The 21,090-nt window shown below is 40.4% G+C and overlaps 1 protein-coding gene and 1 long non-coding RNA gene across 2 annotated transcripts in view; one reads left to right on the top strand and one right to left on the bottom strand.

Annotated features, from left to right (window-relative positions):
* The first annotated feature begins 264 nt into the window (after positions 1 to 264).
* Positions 265 to 21,090, top strand: part of MAP3K13 (mitogen-activated protein kinase kinase kinase 13) — a 71,853-nt gene continuing 51,027 nt past the window's right edge. Inside the window, exons 1-2 of the mRNA XM_030931050.1 lie at positions 265 to 305; positions 12,567 to 13,126. Of these exons, the coding sequence (XP_030786910.1) occupies positions 12,652 to 13,126 (475 nt within the window). The 5' untranslated portion in view covers positions 265 to 305; positions 12,567 to 12,651. The remainder of the gene's footprint in view (positions 306 to 12,566; positions 13,127 to 21,090) is intronic.
* LOC115897632 overlaps positions 19,422 to 21,090 on the bottom strand; it is a 40,626-nt gene continuing 38,957 nt past the window's right edge. Inside the window, exon 5 of the long non-coding RNA XR_004057393.1 lies at positions 19,422 to 19,849. This is a non-coding gene — a long non-coding RNA (uncharacterized LOC115897632). The remainder of the gene's footprint in view (positions 19,850 to 21,090) is intronic.

Genomic DNA, 21,090 nt, shown 5'->3' with positions numbered 1-21,090 from the left:
TTTATTTATTTATTTATTTGTTTATTTATTTATTTATTTTTGAGGTAGTGTCTCACTCTGTCTCCCAGGCTGGAGTGCAGTGGCGCGATCACGGCTCACTGCAACCTCTGCCTCCCGGCTTCAAGAGATTCTCGTGCCTCAGCCTCCTGAGTAGCTGGGACTACAGGCATGTGCCACCATGCCTAGCTAATTTTTGTTTTGTATTTTTAATACAGACGGGGTTTTGTCATGTTGCCCAGGCTGGTCTTGAACTCCTGGGCTCAAGTGATCTACTGCTTCAGCCTCCCAAAGTGCTGGGATTACAGGTATGAGCCACCCTGCCCTGCCCTGGTCTAATTATTCTTATCTTTAAAGCATAAGCAATGTTTTTCTAGAGATATTTTCTTGAGTCAATGAAATCATCTCCTAATTTAACATCACAATATAAAACCAGAGGGGTTAATTTTTTGTGTGTGTTTTGTTTTGTTTTGTTTTGTTTGAGACAGAGTTTTACTCTTGTTGCCCAGGCTGGAGTACAATGGCGTGATCTTGTCTCACTGCAACCTCTGCCTCCCGGGTTCAAGTGATTCCCCCGCCTCAGCCTCCTGAGTAGCTGAGATTACAGGCATGTGCCACCACGCCCGGCAAATTTTGTATTTTTGGTAGAGATGGGGTTTCTCCATGTTGGTCAGGCTGGTCTCAAACTCCCAACCTCAGGTGACCCACCTGCCTCGGCCTCCCAAAGTGCTGGGATTGCAGGTGCGAGCCACTGCGCCCGGCCAAGTTTTTCTCCCAAATGCTAGAACTACATAGTATTAATATTCTCCCAAACATTATAGCCATGTAGAACCTTCCTTTTTGTGTGTGCAATGTAATTAAAACCTAGAATGTAAAAATAACTACTGTAATTAAAGACAAAGGAAATGAAATATGAAAAAGAAGTTGCATACATTTGGGATTTTTGTCTCCTGTTTTCCATCTTGCTTTTACCCTTTTCACCTGGTATCTCACTATTTATTGATTCTTTATGCTTTCATTGATAATACCAAATGAATGTTACAAGCTCAGCTTGCCTCAGTTTCTATATATATCAACCCGTTTCTCTCTTCTTAGCTCTCTTTTCTCATCTTATCACTTTCCTAAAGAAAAGCTTACTTGTCTTTCCCTTGCCCTTCTTTTTATTCCCCTTGATTTCACATATATATTGAGCATATTGACATATTCTCTGTTTATTCTAGTTCTTCTAAAGATTTGCATAGCTGGCCGGGCGCGGTGGCTGAAGCCTGTAATCCCAGCACTTTGGGAGGCCAAGACGGGTGGATCACGAGGTCAGGAGATGGAGACCATCCTGGCTAACACGGCGAAACCCCGTCTCTACTAAAAAATACAAAAAACTAGCCGGGCGAGGTGGCGGGCGCCTGTAGTCCCAGCTACTCGGGAGGCTGAGGCAGGAGAATAGCGTGAACCCGGGAGGCGGAGCTTGCAGTGAGCTGAGAACCGGCCACTGCACTCCAGCCCGGGCGACAGAGCAAGACTCCGTCTCAAAAAAAAAAAAAAAAAAAAAAAAAAAAAAAAAAAAAAAAAAAAAAAAAAAAAAAGATTTGCATAGCTAACAAATATTGAGGCTAAATGTGTTATATATGTACTATGTACTATCTCATATAATCATCTACTGTATGAGGTGGATTCTGTTATTACTGCTAATGATAGACGACAAAATTGAGGCTTAGAGAGAGTTATGGTGAGGTTAGTGACTACGATTTGAATCCAGATCTATCTTCCTCTAGCGCCTTCTCTCTTAAGCCCTTACAATATTATTCTCAATATGATGAAGTACATCTGAATATTGATTGTTTGGGTGAGAAATAACTTTAAAGTGTGTATTATAGCACTTCTTGTTTGAAACTGAGCCTTGCTGTGTTGTTCAAACTAGACCACAGTGGAGCAATCATGGCTCACTGCAGCTTAGACCCTCTGGGCTCAAGTGATCCTCAGCCTAGTGAGTAGTTGGGACTACAGGCACGTGCCACCATGCCCAGCTAATTTTTCTTTGTAGTAACAGAGTCTCACTGTGTTGCCCAGGCTGGTCTTAAACTCCTGGGCTCAAGCAATCCTCCCGCCTCAGCCTCCCAAAGTGCTGGGATTACAGGCATGAGCCACCTTGCCCAGCTATGAAACAAATTCTTTAAAAATAATTTTAATTTTATTTTTATTTTAACTTTTACATTTAACAATAATTTTTTTTTTTTTTGAGACAGAGTCTCGCTCTGTCACCCAGGCTGGAGTGCAGTGGCCGGATCTCAGCTCACTGCAAGCTCCGCCTCCCAGGTTTACGCCATTCTCCTGCCTCAGCCTCCTGAGTAGCTGGGACTACAGGCGCCCGCTACCACGCCCGGCTAGTTTTTTGTATTTTTTTAGTAGAGACAGGGTTTCACCATGTTAGTCAGGATGGTCTTGATCTCCTGACCTCGTGATCCGCCCATCTCAGCCTCCCAAAGTGCTGGGATTACAGGCTTGAGCCACCGCACCCGGCCTAATAATAATTTTTAAACCATTTCAATTCTTGTTCTCCTAAACTATGTATCTTAGGAGAGTTCCAAAAAGAGAGAGGAAACAGTCACAAAATAAAAGGAAAAGAAAAGGAAAGGGACTAGCATTTATTGAATGCTTACTGTATACTTAGTATCTTATCAGGGACCAACTCAAGTTCATGGTTCTATATATTCTGTAATCTTCCTTTAAAAAAAAAAGGGTATTTCTTTATCTTCTACTTTTCCATGAACAACTGTCTTGCTCATAGTTCCTGAAGATAATTCTTTACCAAAGGTTGTTTTTGTAATCCTAAATGCAAGAGTTTTGGTGCCTCCACATGTAATTCATCTGGACCTTAGAAGTTGGAAATAATCAAGACACTGATATACGTTCTTGTCTCTTCATCTCTTTTGGGTTTCAATTCTGTTAATCATTATCATTCTACCTTTTCTAGAATGAATGTGAATCTCATCAGTAGAAAAGGTAAAAACAAAATAGGAGTCATTAACTTTTGTTTGCTCATTGTCATCTTTTTAAGTTCACTTTTCTTTTTATTTTGAATTTATCATCTTTTTTTTTTTTTTTTTTTTTGAGACAGTCTCACTCTGTCGCTCAGGCTGGAGTGCAGTGGCATGATCTTGGCTCACTGCAACCTCTGCCTCCTGGGTTAAAGCAATTCTGCCTCAGCCTTCTGAGTAGCTGGAACTACAGGTGTGCACAACCACACCCTGCTAATTTTTGTATTTTTAGTAGAGCTGGGGTTTCACCATGTTGGCCAGGCTGGTCTCGAACTCCTGACCTCAGGTGAGCCTTCCTCCTTGGTCTCCCAAAATGTTGGAATTACAGGTGTGAGCCACCACGTCTGGCCTATAATTCTTTTTCAGCCTGTTTGCAAGCCTCAGCACACAGTGACAATTAGCTTTCCTGACAGTATCCTTAACATTTCACATCATTTTTCATACCTGCAAATATAATGAAGTGGGCCCATTAATCTGTTTGTTTAAAGCAACAAGGATTTGTATTGGAAACCTCTGATTAAACAAATAATACATGCTAATGGTAGAAATTTGGAAAAATATAGAAAACGTCAAAGAACAACAATAATAACCACTGTTGACCTTTTAAAGCTAATTTCTTAAAATGTTTACTTAATTATAAACATTTTGACTTTTTATACCTATTAATATTTATATGTTTAAAGGTACATATATGTCTGTATCTTATTTTTAAAACATTTAAAGTTATTGATTTTATCATTCACATGGCAAGTTGGATTTAGGTCAGAAAATGTTGAATATTAATACTTAAAATACTATATATTATTTATTAAAGATTTATGGAGATAGCATTTATGATATGATTTATGGCTAAATCATTCCTTTGGTCAAGATGTTTCACTTTTGACTTAGGGCATTTTTGAAGTCTCACAAGTTTCTATTTCTTGATAAATTTACAGACTACTACTCTGAAAATGAAGTATCTTTATTGGTTTTAAAGCCTACAAAAAACTTATTATAACTGTAATCACAGTTGCATTTATAGGTACTGGTATTCAGAAGGTAATTTGTCACCATGGAGAATTTGCTTCTTTGTAATTTTTATTTTTTTGCTGTCTCCAGCATACTTCAAGATTATTAAACATTCATAATTTTAACCGAAAATATAGGTACATGGCAAACATGGAATCAATATTTTTGAATGCATCATTGTTGAATGAAATGTTATAAAGAAGGTGAAATGAGGTAGGTCAGTGGATTTCATCGATTGAGTTTTTATTGTTCCTTCAAATAGGCATTTCAGGAGATTGTCCACAGTTAAGAGAGTAAGTAGGGATAAAGGCACGATTGTAGGCCATTCTTTTTATCTGATTTGAAGTCACATACTTCTAATCATACAACTCCATTCGAGAATGCTAGCTAATGTTTTCAAAGTTCAAATTAAGATCTGGGTGACAGACCTCTATCCTGGAAAAATCATTTTATGTTATTACTATGCACAAGTAACATCATCCAGGCCGGGCGCGGTGGCTCAAGCCTGTAATCCCAGCACTTTGGGAGGCCGAGATGGGCGGATCACGAGGTCAGGAGATCGAGACCATCCTGGCTAACACAGTGAAACTCCGTCTCTACTAAAAATACAAAAACTAGCCGGGCGAGGTGGTGGGCGCCTGTAGTCCCAGCTACTCGGGAGGCTGAGGCGGGAGAATGGCGCAAACCCGGGAGGCGGAGTTTGCAGTGAGCTGAGATCCGGCCACTGCACTCCAGTCCGGGCGACAGAGCGAGACTCCGCCTCAAAAAAAAAAAAAAAAAAAAAAAAATCATCTAAATTTTAAAATGGGATTGATGCTCCTAGCAGCAGAAATGATTTTACGTTCTCAACAGCTATATGAATTTTAGAGAAATGACCAGACGGCTAAGATGGCAGTGTTGTATTCATTTTTAAAGATAGGCAAGAAGACGCCAAGTAAAGAGAAGGTAGCTTAGAAAGAGCTCAGCATCAATCAATAAATCTTGTAGAAATAATGCTTAATTTAATTTTTTATTCAATTTTAGTCACACTAAAAACTTTGTGGGGCTACATTGTCCAAAATCTTTTGATTTATTCATATTTATGATATAAAATTCAAAATCTGATCATTATAAAAATCCTCAATTAGTAACATGGGAAAAATTGTATTCTATGATAGAAATTCAAGAATTTGAGAGCCATTTGGCCACATTGCCTCCTCCATTCCTCTTTTTCTCTACATTGCATCCTGGGATCTTGGCACAAAACCAAGGTAATTTCCAGAAATTGGCAGTGCCCGGCCGAATGCGCAGCTGCTGCTGTCTCCAACTCTTGCCGACTAATTTTGCACAAACCACTTCCTCCTCTTGGGGCCAAGAAACTCAGAAGGCAGGGAAAGTGTTCCTCAAGGGCAGATATGGGAGCACTTCCTGCGCCCTTTGTAGATGGGGACCTGTTGTAAGGGCGGCAGTAGCATCACCTCACCTACAGACCTTCCCAGAGGACTTTCTTTTTCTTTTTTCTTTTCTTTTCTGTTTTGTTTTTTGTTTGTTTGTTTGTTTGTTTTTCTTTTGTTTTTGAAACGGAGTCTCCCTCTATTGCCCAGGCTGAAGTGCAGGGGCAGCATCTCGGGTCACTGCAATCTCCGCCTCCTGGGTTCAAGCGATTCTCCTGCCTCAGCCTCCCGAGTAGCTGGAATTACAGGCGCCTGCCACCACGCCCAGCTAATTTTTTGTATGTTTAGTAGAGATGGGGTTTCGCCATGTTGGGCAGGCTGGTTTCAGACTCCTGACCCCAGGTGATCCGCCTGCCTCAGCCTCCCAAAGTGCTGAGATTACAGGCATGAGCCACCGCGCCTGGCCCCCATAGTACTTTCTTCTGGTAAGGGTGCCATTCCAAGTTTGCCCTTTACCCCTCCGATATTCCTTATCTTTTTCCCTTTGACTCTCAACATTCAAAAATCTTGCCCCACTTCCTTTCTGTCTCCTTCTAATATATACTAGCTTTGATTTCTTATGAATGGAAAGGACCAAACAATCAGCTCCTATGAGGGTACCTGAGCCAGATTTGCACAGGGAGAGAGGAACTGAGAGGGCAGAAGACAGCCAGAGATAGTGGAACCGCCTGTGTTTCCACCTGACAGTCTCTTCACTGTGCAGTGGCAGCAGTGTGGGTGTGCATACTAACACAGGTAAAACTTAGGTATTTTTAGCTTCCTACATTCTTCTTAAATGTAGAGTCAACTCTGATCATTTGAATATAGCCATGGTGATGATTTTTCTTTCCCTTTGTTCTTGTAACCTCTCTATTTCTCTGCCTTTGTTGGGTCACGTTAGACTGGATATTCTTGGTGAGCATGAGGGAAGCCTATTTGACTACACAGCTTTATACACACCTTGAGGTTTACCTCACCTCTGCCCATTCTGAGAGCAGTCAGTGGGTAGCCTCCTGCTGGCCTGTGGATAGGCGCAGGGTCACCCCGCTAGGTGGGCGCTAGTGTTTCCTTGGGATTAGTTTTAGTGCATCTAGAATAGCACTGTGAATAGCTATTGTTTTTGTCATCAGTGGCCATGATACCACGGCTATTTGTTTCTCTTCGAATAAACAAACAACCATGCTAGTGGAAGGAGCTGGGCTGAGGAAGGAGGACTCATCTCAGCTCTGCCACTGGGCAGTTGTTATATTAAGCAAGTCCGCAATCTCTTTGAAATTTGATTCTCATATGTGAAATAAGCGGGTTGAACCATATTCCTCGATTGTCCTGTTTTTCCCTGATCTCTTAAATATCAAACTGCATTTGATGACTGTGATTAGACCCATTCCCACGCCAATGGGAAGAGGTCCACTTCACACTCATCCTTAACCTGTTAGAGATAGGAAAAAATTACAAAACAAACATGCGTTTTTCTAACTTTTTGTGTATGAGCTCATCCTAACATGATGTCATTAGGCAGAAGTTCAGGATAAAAAATTGACAAAGTAGAAATTGACCAGGAATTAATACAAAGTCGGATAGTTTGATTCAAAAAAAATAAATCACACAAGTACGTGTTTGGCTGAAATTCACATATATATTTGGGTATGCAATTCATGTGAACCAATAGCATATAGCACTTGTGCTGTATAGCAGGGGTTCCCAACCTCCAGGCCACAGTCTGGTACCAGTCTGCGGCCTGTTAGGAACTGGGTGGAACAGCAGGAGGTGAGCAGTGGGTGGGTGAGCCAGCAGAGCTTCCTCTGTGTTTATAGTCACTCCCTGTCACTCATATTACTGCCTGAGCTCCACCTCCTGTCAGATCCGTGGGGGCATTAGATTCTCATAGCAGTGCGAACCCTGCTGTGAAACGTGCATGTGAGGGATCTAGGGATCTAGGTTGTGTTCCCCTTATGAGCATCTAATGACTAATGATCTATCACTGTCCCCCATCAACCCCAGATGGGAGTATCTAGTTGCAGGAAAACAAGCTCAGGGCTCCCACTGATTCTACATTATGGTTAGTTGTAGAATTATTTCATTATATATTACAGTGTAATTATAATAGAAGTAAAGTGCACAATACATGTAATGCACTTGAACCATCTCGAAACCATCCCCCGTCCCTGGTCCGTGGAAGAAGTATCTTCCACAAAACTGGTCCCTGGTGCCAAAAGGGTTGGGGACTGCTGCTCTATAGGATAACCAAGAGTCCTGCAGCCAAGGCAGACCAGAAGTAACTGCTGAGTCAGCGGCCAGGTCAGATAGTATGAAATCAGCAGTCTTAAAAGAGATCAGGCAGGGCAAGGTGAGAGAGGCCAAAGGCAGGAGACAGCTCAAGGTTGTGGCAGGTGATCAGCCAGAAAGTATAATGAGGAGATCAGTAATGTCGAAGCTCAGAGATGAGCACAAAAAGAACAGGGGAGGGGAGGCTGGAGTGGGTGGAATGGGGTCTGTAATAAAGGGCTCCAGTTTTTCTTCTTTCTTCCCCCTGCCCCAACCTTATATTCCCAGGCAGCTTCTCAAGGCTTAGATTTCTCCATACCCTATAATTTAAGTGCCTCTTAACCTAACCCTGTCCAGTTAAAGTGATCTCTCTGGTTTGTTAGGAGGGAAGAATCACCTGCACTGTATCATAAGCTTTCAGAGCCCATGTGTGGAGGCAGGAGTTACCCTTGCTGCACACTGCTCCCCCACATTAGCCACTACTGTTTCTGGGCCAGCAACCCCCTCACGCACCCTCTGGTCATTCCTGCTTCCCTGCCCCTGCCAGTGCTCTTATTCGACCCCGATTTCCTTCCCTCCGTCACACACCTTACCTTCACATCCTACCTCTTTTACCATTGTTCCCGTCTCTCTTGGCTCTGTAGAACAGAATATGGCTCACTTGTCATGGGGGATGACGTGTAATTATTACTTCCATAAGTAGTCTGTGAGCTTCAACAGGATAGGAACCATGTCTTCAGAGACTGCCTGGTACAGGAGAGAGTGTCATGATTAGGAAAAATAACCTGGTATTTCATCCTGGCTCTGTGACCTTTAGCATCTACCTCTTCCTAGGCCTTCATTTCCTCCCGTGAAAAATAGGGATAATCATTCTGTGTTTTGGATTCCTTACTTAGGGATCAAATACTTAGATCAAATGATCACAGATAACATCATTTTTTAACCTGGAAAGCACTCTACGAAAGTGAGGAGTTATAAGAGGTTCCATCATGTTGTAAAAAAGGCAAAGGATTTGGGGAATCTAAACTTTGAGCTAGATTTTAATTCCTTTTCTATTACTTATTGAATATATTACCTTAGAGAAATTTCTTCTCTTGTGAAATAGAAATGACATTATTACGAGGATTATGGTGCTGGAGCTGGCTTATGCACCAACTTGTAAGAGCCAATTGTCAAATATTTAGAAACTTTGCAAGCAAGTTGTTAAACTTTTATTAGCTTGAAATCTGCTATGGTGGGAATATTTACACTAGGAAAATGAGCAAACACTACAAACCAGATTGCTGTTGTTTTGGAAAGAGCTGATTTACCAGTACTGCTGATTATGTAAACAGGCTTCTATAAATTGTAAAGCACTTTCTCTTATTCATTATTGAAAACACTAATGGTAACAGTAATGTTCTGTATCCACAGAATCTAGCCTAGTGCGTGGCATAATTCTCAGTATATATTCTTTTTTCTTTTTTAAGACAGGGTCTTGCTCTGTTGCCCAGCCTGGAATACAGTGGCACAAACACAGCTCACTGCAGCCTTGATTTCCTGGGCTCAAGCGATTCTCCCACCTCAGCCTTCCACCCAAATAGCTGATACTACAGGCGCACGCCACCATGGCTGGCTAATTTTTGTAATTTTTGTATTTTTTATAATGTTTGTATTTTTTGTATTTTTTTGCCATGTTGTGCAGACTGAGTATATATTCAATAAATACACTTTAAATTTACCTTTTGATTTGGAAACTTCTGCCCCTCTGATAAATGAGCCCCATCTTTATCTTTCTTCCAATCTCTCTCTACAAAGTGTCTTTTTAAAATCAGATAGCGGGGCCGGGCGCGGTGGCTCAAGCCTGTAATCCCAGCACTTTGGGAGGCCGAGACGGGCGGATCACGAGGTCAGGAGATCGAGACCATCCTGGCTAATACGGTGAAACCCCGTCTCTACTAAAAAAATACAAAAAACTAGCCGGGCGAGGTGGCGGGCGCCTGTAGTCCCAGCTACTCGGGAGGCTGAGGCAGGAGAATGGCGGGAACCCGGGAGGCGGAGCTTGCAGTGAGCTGAGATCTGGCCACTGCACTCCAGACTCCAGCCTGGGCGACAGCGCGAGACTCCGTCTCAAAAAAAAAAAAAAAATAAAAAAAAAAAAATAAAATCAGATAGCATCAATAAAAGCCTAGCTCCCTAGCTTAGTGCATGATGCATAGTAGGCCTTAAATTCTGTATGTCCATAGTTGAGCTAATCGTCTTCTTTCCAAACCTTTCTTTCTGGCATTTCATATCTCAGTTATTGACATTGTCTGTCTGTCCATTATTCCAAATAAGTGATTTGAGAAGTCTTCCTCTCCCCCTTTCCTTTACCCACTTCCATGTCTAGTCAATTACTAGATCTTACCAATTCTACCTCTTAAATCTTTCCTGTCCTCTTCACTGCCATTGCTAACTGACTTGTTCAGGTCCAGATCATTTCTTTTTGAACTATAACTTCTAACTGGACCTTCAATCTTTCCCTTTGAATCCAACCTCTACTTCTATAGATGTGATTTTAATTTATCTGACCAAATTACTCCCTTGCTTAAAATTCCTTAATGGCTCTCTGTTGTCATGAGGATAAAACCCCAAAGATGTAGCTTGTCATACAGGTCTACCATAATCTAGCCTTTGCCTACTTTTTCTAAGAGCTATCTCCTGCTGTTTCCCAATACTACCTGGAATGCCTAGTCTTTCTTTCCTAGTGACCATTAATTCGCCCCTCAAGACTCAATTTAAACAAAACTTCTTATAACGTCTCTAGACACATTTTATATTTATTTTTCTGAGCTCCCATTGCACCTTATACATATCTTTGTCCCATATCTAACCATGTGGCTGTCATCTATTGGTCTTTCCTTCTAGATTGTAAGTTCCCAAAGGGTAGGAACCTATGGTCCATTTACTAATGCCTAACACATTGCATGCCATGTAATAAGAGCTCAGTGAATGAATAAGAATTCAGAGGATAGGATATTTTCTCCTCCTTCTTCTTCCTCCTGTTCTTCCTCCTCTTCCTCTCCTCCTCCTCCTTCCTCTTCTTCTCTTCCTGTTCTTCTTTTTCTTCTTCTTCTTCCTCTTCTTCTTCTTCTCCTTCTCCTCCTCCTCCTCCTCGTCCATCTCCTCCTCCGCCTCCTCCTCCACCTACCCCTCCTCCTCCTTCCAGAGTCTCGCTCTGTCACCCAGGCCGGAGTGTAGTAGTGCAATCTTGGCCACTTGCTGGGTTCCAGCAATTCTCCTGCCTCAGCCTCCTGAGTAGTTGGGACTACAGGCATGCACCACCATGCCCAGCTAATTTTTTGTATTTTTGGTAGAGATGGCATTTCACCATGCTGGCCAGGCTGGTCTCAAACTCCTGACCTCATGATCTGCCCACCTCGGCCTCCCAAAGTGTTGGGATTACAGGCGTGAGCCACCACACCAGCCGAGGATAGGATATTTTCATTGGTTCACTAATAGAAGCTATTCATGGGATATGGTAATGAATAAAAGGCTTAAAATTTAGGTCTCAGTTATGAAGATAAGAAAATAATAAAATTGAGAGGGTCTATTTTTATCCATAATCCCCAATATAAGTTACTATGGCTCCCCATCACCTTCAGTATAAAATCTCAAACTCAGCCTGGCATGCAAAGCTCCTTATAATCTAGCCCCTACCTATCTGTCCATTCATGTCTTTCTGCATGCGCTTATATATAGCCTGCATTCCAGCCACTTTGGGTTTCTCATCTGTTCCATAGTCTTTCAAGCTTCTATGGCCTCCTTCATGGTTTCCCCCACACTTGTAATACCCTCCCCCTCTTCTTTCACTCACACCTTTCTGACTTGCTTAATGAATGCCTACACTTTCTTCAAATGGATCAAAAGTTACTACCTTTCAGCACCTTTCCCTGAAACTATTCCTCCCTCTTCTGTGCTCTCAGAGCACTTACTTAATTCATTATAAACACTGTTCTGTCAACCTTTGTTAGTCTTTCTTTTACCCTGTCTGCAAAATGAGGTCATCTTCATACCCTGACCTCTAGCACATTCTAGATGCTTGGTACAGAGTGAAGGAAGGAATGACTATTACAAAGGGATTTAAAAAGAAAGTACATTTCTGATAAGAACATACTTTGGGCTGGGCACAGTGGCCCATGCCTGTAATCCCAGCAGTTTGTGAGGCAAAGGTGGGTGGATCACCTGAGGTCAGGAGTTTGAGACCCGCCTGACCAACATGGAGAAACCCTGTCTCTACTAAAAATACAAAAAGTAGCCGGTGTGATGATGCATGCCTGTAATCCCAGTTACTTGGGAGGCTGAGGCAGGAGAATCACTTCAACCTGGGAGGCGGAGGTTGCAGTGAGCCGAGATCACGCCATTGCACTCCAGCCTGGGCAATAAGAGTGAAACTCCGTCTCAAAAAAATAATAATAATAAATAAATAATAATAATAGATATTGATACAGAATGCTTAGAATACCTTGAAAATCACAACAATATAAACCTCTCCCAGATCTAACCACCTAAAATTAACTATTGTTAATTCCTTGAAATTTTTCCTTCAAGTCTTTTTTCTCATATGTATATCCTTTTAAATAAATTTTTAAGTTAATGTTATATATATTGTTCTAACCTGTTTTTTATATTAATGTGCCGTGGATATTTTGTCATGTTCATAAATACTCTCTCACAGCATAAATTTTCATTGCTGCACTCATCTCCGTCACATGGACGGACCCACAGGTTAACCAGTCTCCATGTTTCAGTGTTCTTAATGCAAACAGAAGTGTCGTGGTGTGCATACTAAAGAAAAGATGATCTCATATCTCCCTCCTGTTTTTCTCAGGTTTTGGAGCCCTCTCTTAAGTCAGAACTCTGTCCCAACAATCCTCTGAGTGTCATCTCAGGACCTTGGTTATACTCATGGCACAATGGCCAACTTTCAGGAGCACCTGAGCTGCTCCTCTTCTCCACACTTACCCTTCAGTGAAAGCAAAACCTTCAATGGACTACAAGATGAGCTCGCAGCTATGGGGAACCACCCTTCTCCCAAGCTCCTCGAGGACCAGCAGGAAAAGGGGATGGTACGAACAGAGCTAATCGAGAGTGTGAACAGCCCCATCACCACAACAGTTTTGACAAGCGTAAGTGAGGATTCCAGGGACCAGTTTGAGAACAGCGTTCTTCAGCTAAGGGAACACGATGAATCAGAGATGGCGGTGTCTCAGGGGAACAGCAACACGGTGGATGGAGAGAGCACGAGCGGAACTGAAGACATCAAGATTCAGTTCAGCAGGTCAGGCAGTGGCAGTGGTGGGTTTCTTGAAGGACTATTTGGATGCTTAAGGCCTGTATGGAATATCATTGGGAAGGCATATTCCACTGATTACAAATTGCAGCAGCAAGGTAAGCTAGAGTATGGACTTGGAAGATATTTCTTGTGTAAACACGCCATCACCACCACCATCACCACCATTAGCTGGATAACCTGTGAGCTTTGGGCAAATTAAAGAACGAGTGGCAGATGAATACCTCATTTCAGTTTCCAGTAGACCAGCTGAAGGGAAGAGATTCACATTTGGTGGGTCTTTTTTGGTTGTAGCCCATCTTTTTGTGGTCATCCAGTCTAGTGGTGTACAAAGTACAGTACATATAAAACAATCCATGGGATTATAAGAAGAAGATACTAGAGCTCTTGTTTATCTCATCATTTAAAATTTCTATTTTCATAAATTTTCAGATATATTTCATATTTTAATATAGTTGTGCAGATATATAATATATAAAGAAATCATGCAGTGGCTACATATTTAAAATTTTTTGCCAGGTGCAGTGGTTTGCACCTGTAATCTCAGCACTTTGGGAGGCTGAGGCAGGAGGATCACTTGAGCCCAGGAGTTTGAGGCTACAGTGAGCTATGATTGTGCCACTGCACTTCAGCCTGGGTGACAGAATGAGGCTGTTTTTCTAAAATAATTAATTAATTGATAAATAAAAATAAATTTTAAAAAGTTTACTGATAACTTATACAATCAAAAAAATCTGATGGCTGCTGGACTGATTTAAAACCAGACAGAAGCCACATGGTAATGCCCCTGAAGACTGTAGGACTTAGACTATAGTAAAACTTAGATTATAGTAAAAAGGAGTTATTTTCTTACGATAAAGGCATAGAAAGCTTACATTTTGAGGAAATGACAAAATATCTAACCAATCTTGAGAAGCGCTATTATTTCTAGATCCCACAATCGCCCAAAAAAAGGAAGTTTTGTTGGGCGTGGTGGCTCACACTTGTAATCACAGCACTTTGGGAATCTGAGGGGGGCAGATCACTTGAGGTCAGGAGTTCAAGACCAGCCTGGCCAACATGGTGAAACCCCATCTCTATTAAAAATACAAAAATTAGCCGGGCATGGTGGCATGCACCTGCAGTCCAAGTTACTTGGGAGGCTGAGGCACAAGAATTGCTTAAACCCAGCAGAGGTTGCAGTGAGCCGAGATCGTGCCTCTGCATTCCAGCCTGGGTGATAGAGTGAGACTCTGCCTCAAAAAAAAAAAAAAAAAAAAAAAAAAAAAAATTAAATTTTTAACTTCCATCATTGTGTAACAATATATTCATATATTCTGATTCAAATATTAATATTGTACTTTTGAAGCCCTGGTTTTCTTTATAACCTCATTTTTTAAAAGTTTTACGTTACATTCAGGGGTACACGCGCAGGTTCATTATACAGGTAAACTCGTGTCATGGGGATTTACTGTACGGGTTATTTCATCACTCAGTACCCAATAGTTATTTTATCTGATCCTCTTTCTCCCCCGACCCTCCACCCTCACGTAGGCCCCAGTGTCTGTCATTCCCCTCTTTGTGTCTATGTTTTCTCATCATTTTGCTCCTGCTTGTAAGTGAGAGCATGTGATATTTGGTTTTCTGTTCCTGTGTTCGTTTGCTAAGGACAATGGCCTCTGGCTCCATCCATGTTCTTGCAAAGGACATGATCTTATATAACCTCATTAATATTCTCCAAAGTAACTTTTTTTTTCTGCTAACAAAAGTAATATGTATGGAGTTTGGAAAATACAGGTAAGTTCCAAAATAATTTTAAAATAATCTATGATCCTCCATCTCCTGAGAATAACCATTAATGTTTCCATTTTATATATTATGTTAGTCTATTTGTGTATGTGTGTGTATACTTTTAAAAAATGGAGTCATACTATATTAATCCTTGTTCACACTGCTATAAAGAACTACCTGAGACTGGGTAATTTATGAAGAAAAGAGGTTTAATGGACCCACAGTTCTGCAGGCTTAACAGGAAGCATGGCTAGGAAACCTCAGGAAACTTATGATCATGGCAGAAGGCGAAGCGGAAGCAAGAAAGTCTTACCATGGCAGAGCAGGAGAGAGAGAAGGGGGAAGTGCCACACATTTTCAGACAACCAGATCTCGTGAGAACTCACTCACTATCACGAGAGCAGCAAGGGGGAAATCCGCCCCATGATCCAGTCACCTCCCACCAGGCCCCTCCCCTGACACGTGGAAATTACAATTCGAGATGAGATTTGAGAGGGGACACAGAACCAAACCATATCACGTACTGTTTTGTAATGTTTTCTCACTTCATATTGTGAACATTTTCCATGTCTTAAGTATAATTCTTCAGCATCATTTTTAATGGCTACATAATATTAAATGATGTGAATGTGCCAATATTTTTAAGTAATCCCCTATTGCTCAACATTAATTTGTTTGCATGTTTAGTTATTATAAGCCATACCACAATGACCATTTGTCTACTACTTTACTTTTGCGTATATCTTTGATTAGTCCTTGGGATAAATTCCTAGGAGAGGAATACTTGCGTTCAAAAGATGTGTTGTTTTAAGACTTTTGATACATATCTTTGTGGCCTTATGTAAATGATTAAATTTTTATGAGTTCTCTCATCAAGAAATTCTGGAAAGGGAAAATATGGACCAAAAATGAGATTCTATTTATTTTATAACTGAATTTTAGACTCTGGGACCCTCCCCTAAAAGTCTGTTCATCTCTTTTAGTCAAGACTGTTGATGGTTTTTCCACAACAGCCAGTGGCCTTCAGTTACCATTAACCACTTTTCTCATGCGTTTTATTTCCCATTTCTGCAATACATTCTCTTAAACCAAATACCAACTCCACCCTGTATACCTGTTTTCCATAAGTATATTGGGATTTACTGGTATGCCTGTAACTTCTAGGTCCTTTTCAGGATTTGTCAACCATATGATCTGTTCTTGTTCCATGCAGAAATTCTTCATCAGTCCCTGGTTTTGTGTATGTGTATCTCTCTCTTTCATACATACTCCAGTACGCTACACATTCTGCTTTCATTTTCCTTCCACCCCCTGGCCCACATGATTTTAAGGTTTTAAAGGAAATTAGTTGCTTCTTGCTAACAGCATTATTATGTTTTAAATTAGACATAAATATAAGCAGGAAAATAAAATAAAGAAGAAAATAAAAATCACCTGTCTTTCCAGAATTCAGAGGTAACAATTTCTATTTTTTTTTTTTTTGAGACGGAGTCTTGCTCTGTCACCCAGGCTGGAGTGCAATGGTATGCTCTCAGCTCACTGCAACCTCTGCCTTCTGGGTTCAAGTGATTCTCCTGCCTCAGCCTCCCGAGTAGCTGGGATTATAGGCGCGCACCCATTTTTAGTAGCGACAGGGTTTCACCATGTTGGCCAGTCTGGTCTTGAACTCCTGACCCCAGGTGATCTGCCTGCCTTGGCCTCCCAAAATGCTGGGATTACAGGCATGAGCCACCGTGCCTGGCCCTAGTTTGTTATTTTTTTAAAGTTCCCTTTTCTTTGGTTGGACGCAAAACCTACTGATAGCTGCATAGGTGATCGACTACATTTGGTTTTTAGGGTCTCCGCTTGTCCAGTCTCAGACTTACTTTTGGTGATAATTTGAAGATCTCAGGATCCAAGTACATCACTGAGGTTCAGACTCAGAATGAGGGGCAATACACCCATCCCGTATGTTTGTCAAAAGGAGATTTTAAAATTTTTTGTTATTATTCTGCAAACTGGTATTTAATTTGTGTTCCAATTGATTATGTGACTTTCAAAAAGGTTTATTTCAGAAATAAATAAGAAACAGGCCTGGTCAGCTTAAGATTCTGATATGGACACAGCAGATGCCTAGCCCTTCAGCAGACTGCAGGATATCCCACTGAGAGCTGGTGTTGCTGTGCACCATGAAAGAGTTCCACTAGCCAGAAACTAGCAAATTTCCTTGTCAGGTCTGGGATCAGGGAGCTAATCTTCAGTCCTGCATTGCAGCCAACCAAAGGATAACACATGTCACAGGCATGTCCCTACATTTGGTACTTATGAGGAAATGTCACTGGATTTTAAAAAAATTGTAATGATGTCCTCACCTCCCTTTGAGTATGTTGATAATGAACCCAAGTAAGGTAGCATGCAATTTAAATCTTCTGTTGCCAAATAGTTTCCAGTCTCAAAGCAAGTACTGTCATGGCCATGTCTGAATAAACAAAGGAGAACTGTTGCCTTAAAGTGGGTGGGCATGTGGCTTTTTCCCAGTCCTAAGGATCCTGATGGATATTGGAATTAACATCGTTGTCATTGGGAAGATAAAAGAGAAGATAAACGCTGGGGAAGACTATCAATGGGACAGACATAAAAACAATGAAAAGTTTGGGACTAACCCTAGAGAGAGTATAGTCAGTTCTTCATTATTATGAGATTAGTTATCTTGCTCATCAATTATCTAGGCCCTTAATTTTGTGCATCCTTATCACCAATTTCCTTTTTCCTGCCATTTTCCCATTTCTGAGCTCTCTGCTCGTTATTGACAGGGACTTTGAGACTGGGCAAAGAGTGCTAAATTCATATCAATCGATTTTACTTCTGATAATTAGTTTCAGTAAAAAGATGGATAGAAACATGGTTGAAGCATTACTTTCTTTATTTTACAATCTGTGTTCTTTTATTACCAGTGCTATCCACTTTGTTTTTCTATGGATAATCGAGACTTGGCTGAACATAGTTGAATAGCACAGGCATGAAGTAGAGGTTGGTAGAGGAGAATTTTATTTTTTGTTGCAATACCCGGAATACTTTGTATTTGAGTGCCAAATGTATTTGTATTTTAGTAATTAATCTGTTTATCATCTTACAAAAATACTAATAGGCATTATTTCTAAAAAATATAGTGAGTTACAGTGTAAGTATCCTAAAGCAATATGAAAAGAAAGCATTTTTTTTAACAAATTATTTGGGAATCATTAAATAGCAATGTGGAAAAAAATAATTTATATCAGTCCTCATACCATACACCAAAATAAGTTTCAGATGAATGTAAAGATTAAATTTTTAAAAATGAACGATAGATAACTTTTAGAAGATAGACTAGGCAGTGGAAGAAATTACAAAGGAAATAATAGACAACGATTTAGAATACTTTGTTCAAAAATAATAAAATTAAAAGAAAAAGGCTTATAAAATATTCTCATTTGTATCAAAGAAATATAGAAGGAGTTTCTTCAAGTTGATGCAAACTATGGAAGGCTAACAGATAAATGAACAAAGGGGTTTTGATAATTCATACAAAGCAGATTGTGAGTATTAAACAAATGTGATCACGGTCAATTAAACTAGTGCAAAGTTATAAAACACTATTTTATACCTAATTAAAATAGAACCAAAAAATAATTGATACTACTTACTGCCAATATGTTCATACATTGCTACTGTGAGCAAAAAGTATCAAAATCCTTTTGGATAGAATTTGGAATGTACATATTAGCAGGGCATGGTGGTGCTCACCAGTAACTAAAGATTTAGTAAATAGGGTAAAAGAGACACCCAAACATTAGTCTAATTTTAGTAGTTATTTTATTAAAAATTAGGGTAATTTGGGCTTGCGTAAAGCTGTTCAAAGATGTACTGCTCAGTTATGTTCTTGCCCCAGAGTCCAGTAATAATACTTTATTCAGTCCCCTAAAATGGTCAAAATGACACTGGGGTTTTTTTGTTTTTGTTTTTGTTTGTTTGTTTCTTTATTGTTGTTGTTCTGAAATGGAGCCTCGCTCTGTCGCCCAGGCTGGAGTGCAGTGGCACAATCTCAGCTCACTGCAACCTCTGCCTCCCAGGTTCAAGCAATTCTCCTGCCTCCGCCTCCCGAGTAGCTGGGATTACAGGCGTGCACCACCATGCCCGGCTAATTTTTTTTGTATTTTTAGTAGAGACGGGGTTTCACCATATTGGCCAGGCTGGTCTCGAACTCCTGACCTCATGATCCACCCACCTCGGCCTCCCAAAGTGCTGGGATTACAGGTGTGAGCCCCCATGCCCGGCCAATGACACTGTTAATTTGTCACTGGACCCCAATGAGGAAAATTCTCTTACAATATGCCATCAATATCTGTGTACCATGTGTGCTGCATGGATGAGCCCATAGAGGTGAAAGTGAGATTTCATGAGCCACTTATTAATACTTGTCCTAGAAACCTTGAAGATAGTTAAAATAGCCAAGGCTATCACTTGCTGTTTCTTCCCAAATCTCACTTGGTATCATGTGTTCCTTGGGTGATTTTAAATTTGTCAGCTATTTGTATTTGAGAGAGATTTGCTTTTATCTAGCATTTATTCAATTTCAGTACAGCGGAAAATTTTAATACTGCTCAGATCAGGAGAATGGGATGAAGGCCCATGGCATAAACCACCCTCATTTTATATATTTCTTGTTCTACATAGTTAAATTTTGAAGGTTAAGTTTTAGCAATTGTAATGAGAAAACATTTTATTAAGATCTACAGAGTTTCTTTTCTCTTAAGGTAGAGAAAATTAGAGAAGAGGGAAGTGTAGCTCACTTCTAGAGGCAGATAAGCTCTTTCCGCTCTTGTTTCATCAATGCAGTAGATGGTGAGTTGATTTGCTTTCAAGACCAGAGTATCTTTGAAGCTAACTCAACATCACTTTGTTCCATGCTCTGCAAACAGCAGCCTTTGAGTGATCTGAGGAGAATCTCTCACGACCTTTCACACTGTCATCATTTTTCTCACTCCGTGGGGTTCTTAGCTCTTTGATATTTGTTTCTTACCTGTGATAATACCCTGGAAAGAAGGGGGAAAGGAGAAGGCTCAATGAATTACATTCTTTTTTTGAAAAGTTTCATGAGATTAAAGCACATATTGATTGAATTTTTGAAGTGCTTTATTTAAAATACCATTTTATTCATTATAAAAGTGATATAGGCTTATGGTAAAAAAATAATTTTTAAGACAGAAAACAATAAAGAAATATAATATGAAGCACTAATAATGCCACCACTTAGAAATGACCCTTCTTAAATTTCTGGTGCAAAAAAATATTCAAACTCTAAGGAAAAGAGAAACTTGAAAATACTACAGCTTTATGAATAAGCATATCATGACTAATGACTAATGGCCCTCTCAATTACTTATGAGAGGCAATGTCATATAGGAGAGAAAGCACTCTTCCTAAAATTGGCCAATCCTGGGATTCTAGGCCCAGTTCTACCACTTATCAGCTATATGATTTTAGGAGAATTTACTTCACCACCCTATGCCTTAGTTTTTTTTCATCTTTAAATAACTATAATAAGGCCATACTTGTAGGGTTGTAAGGATTGAACATATGATATATGTCAAGTACTATGCTAGTGTATGGTATGTAGTAAGTACTCAATCAAAGGTAAATATTAATGTAAGTAGTATGCATAATGAAGTTCTTAGGAGAGTATCATTAAAAATTCATTAGAAGCCCAGCACGGTGGCTCACACCTGTAATCCCAGCACTTTGGGAGGCCAAGGCAGGTGGATCACCTGAGGTCAGGAGTTTGAGCCTGACCAACATGGTGAAACCCTGTCTCTACTAAAAAATACAAAAATTAGCCAGGCATGGTGGTGGGTGCCTGTAATCACAGCTACTTGGGAGGCTGAGGCAGGAGAATCACTTGAATCCCAGAGGTAGAAGGTTGCAGTGAGCTGAGATCATGCCATTGCACTCCAGCCTGGGTGACAGAGCAAGACTCCATCACACACACACAAAAAAAATTCATTAGCAAAGATTCACTGAGCATCTGCACTAGAAATTCAAAGAGGAATAAAATAACACCTGTAATGGGTGATGGGGTAGGGATAGTTGCATAGAGGCAGATGGGTAAATTGACTGACATGCAAGCTTAAGGTGAGGAGGTAGGACTGCAAGAGTGGTAGGTTGTGTTTTGTTTGGAGGAAGGCATATTGGAGGCTTCTGCTCTGCTTTATTTCAGTGGTTAAAAATTGATACGAACTAATGTGTATGAATATTTGATCTATAGTTCCAAGGTACA

Source organism: Rhinopithecus roxellana, chromosome 1 (genome assembly GCF_007565055.1).
Source record: "Rhinopithecus roxellana isolate Shanxi Qingling chromosome 1, ASM756505v1, whole genome shotgun sequence".
Lineage (NCBI taxonomy): Eukaryota > Metazoa > Chordata > Mammalia > Primates > Cercopithecidae > Rhinopithecus > Rhinopithecus roxellana.
This window is presented reverse-complemented; position numbering and strand designations above follow the sequence as displayed.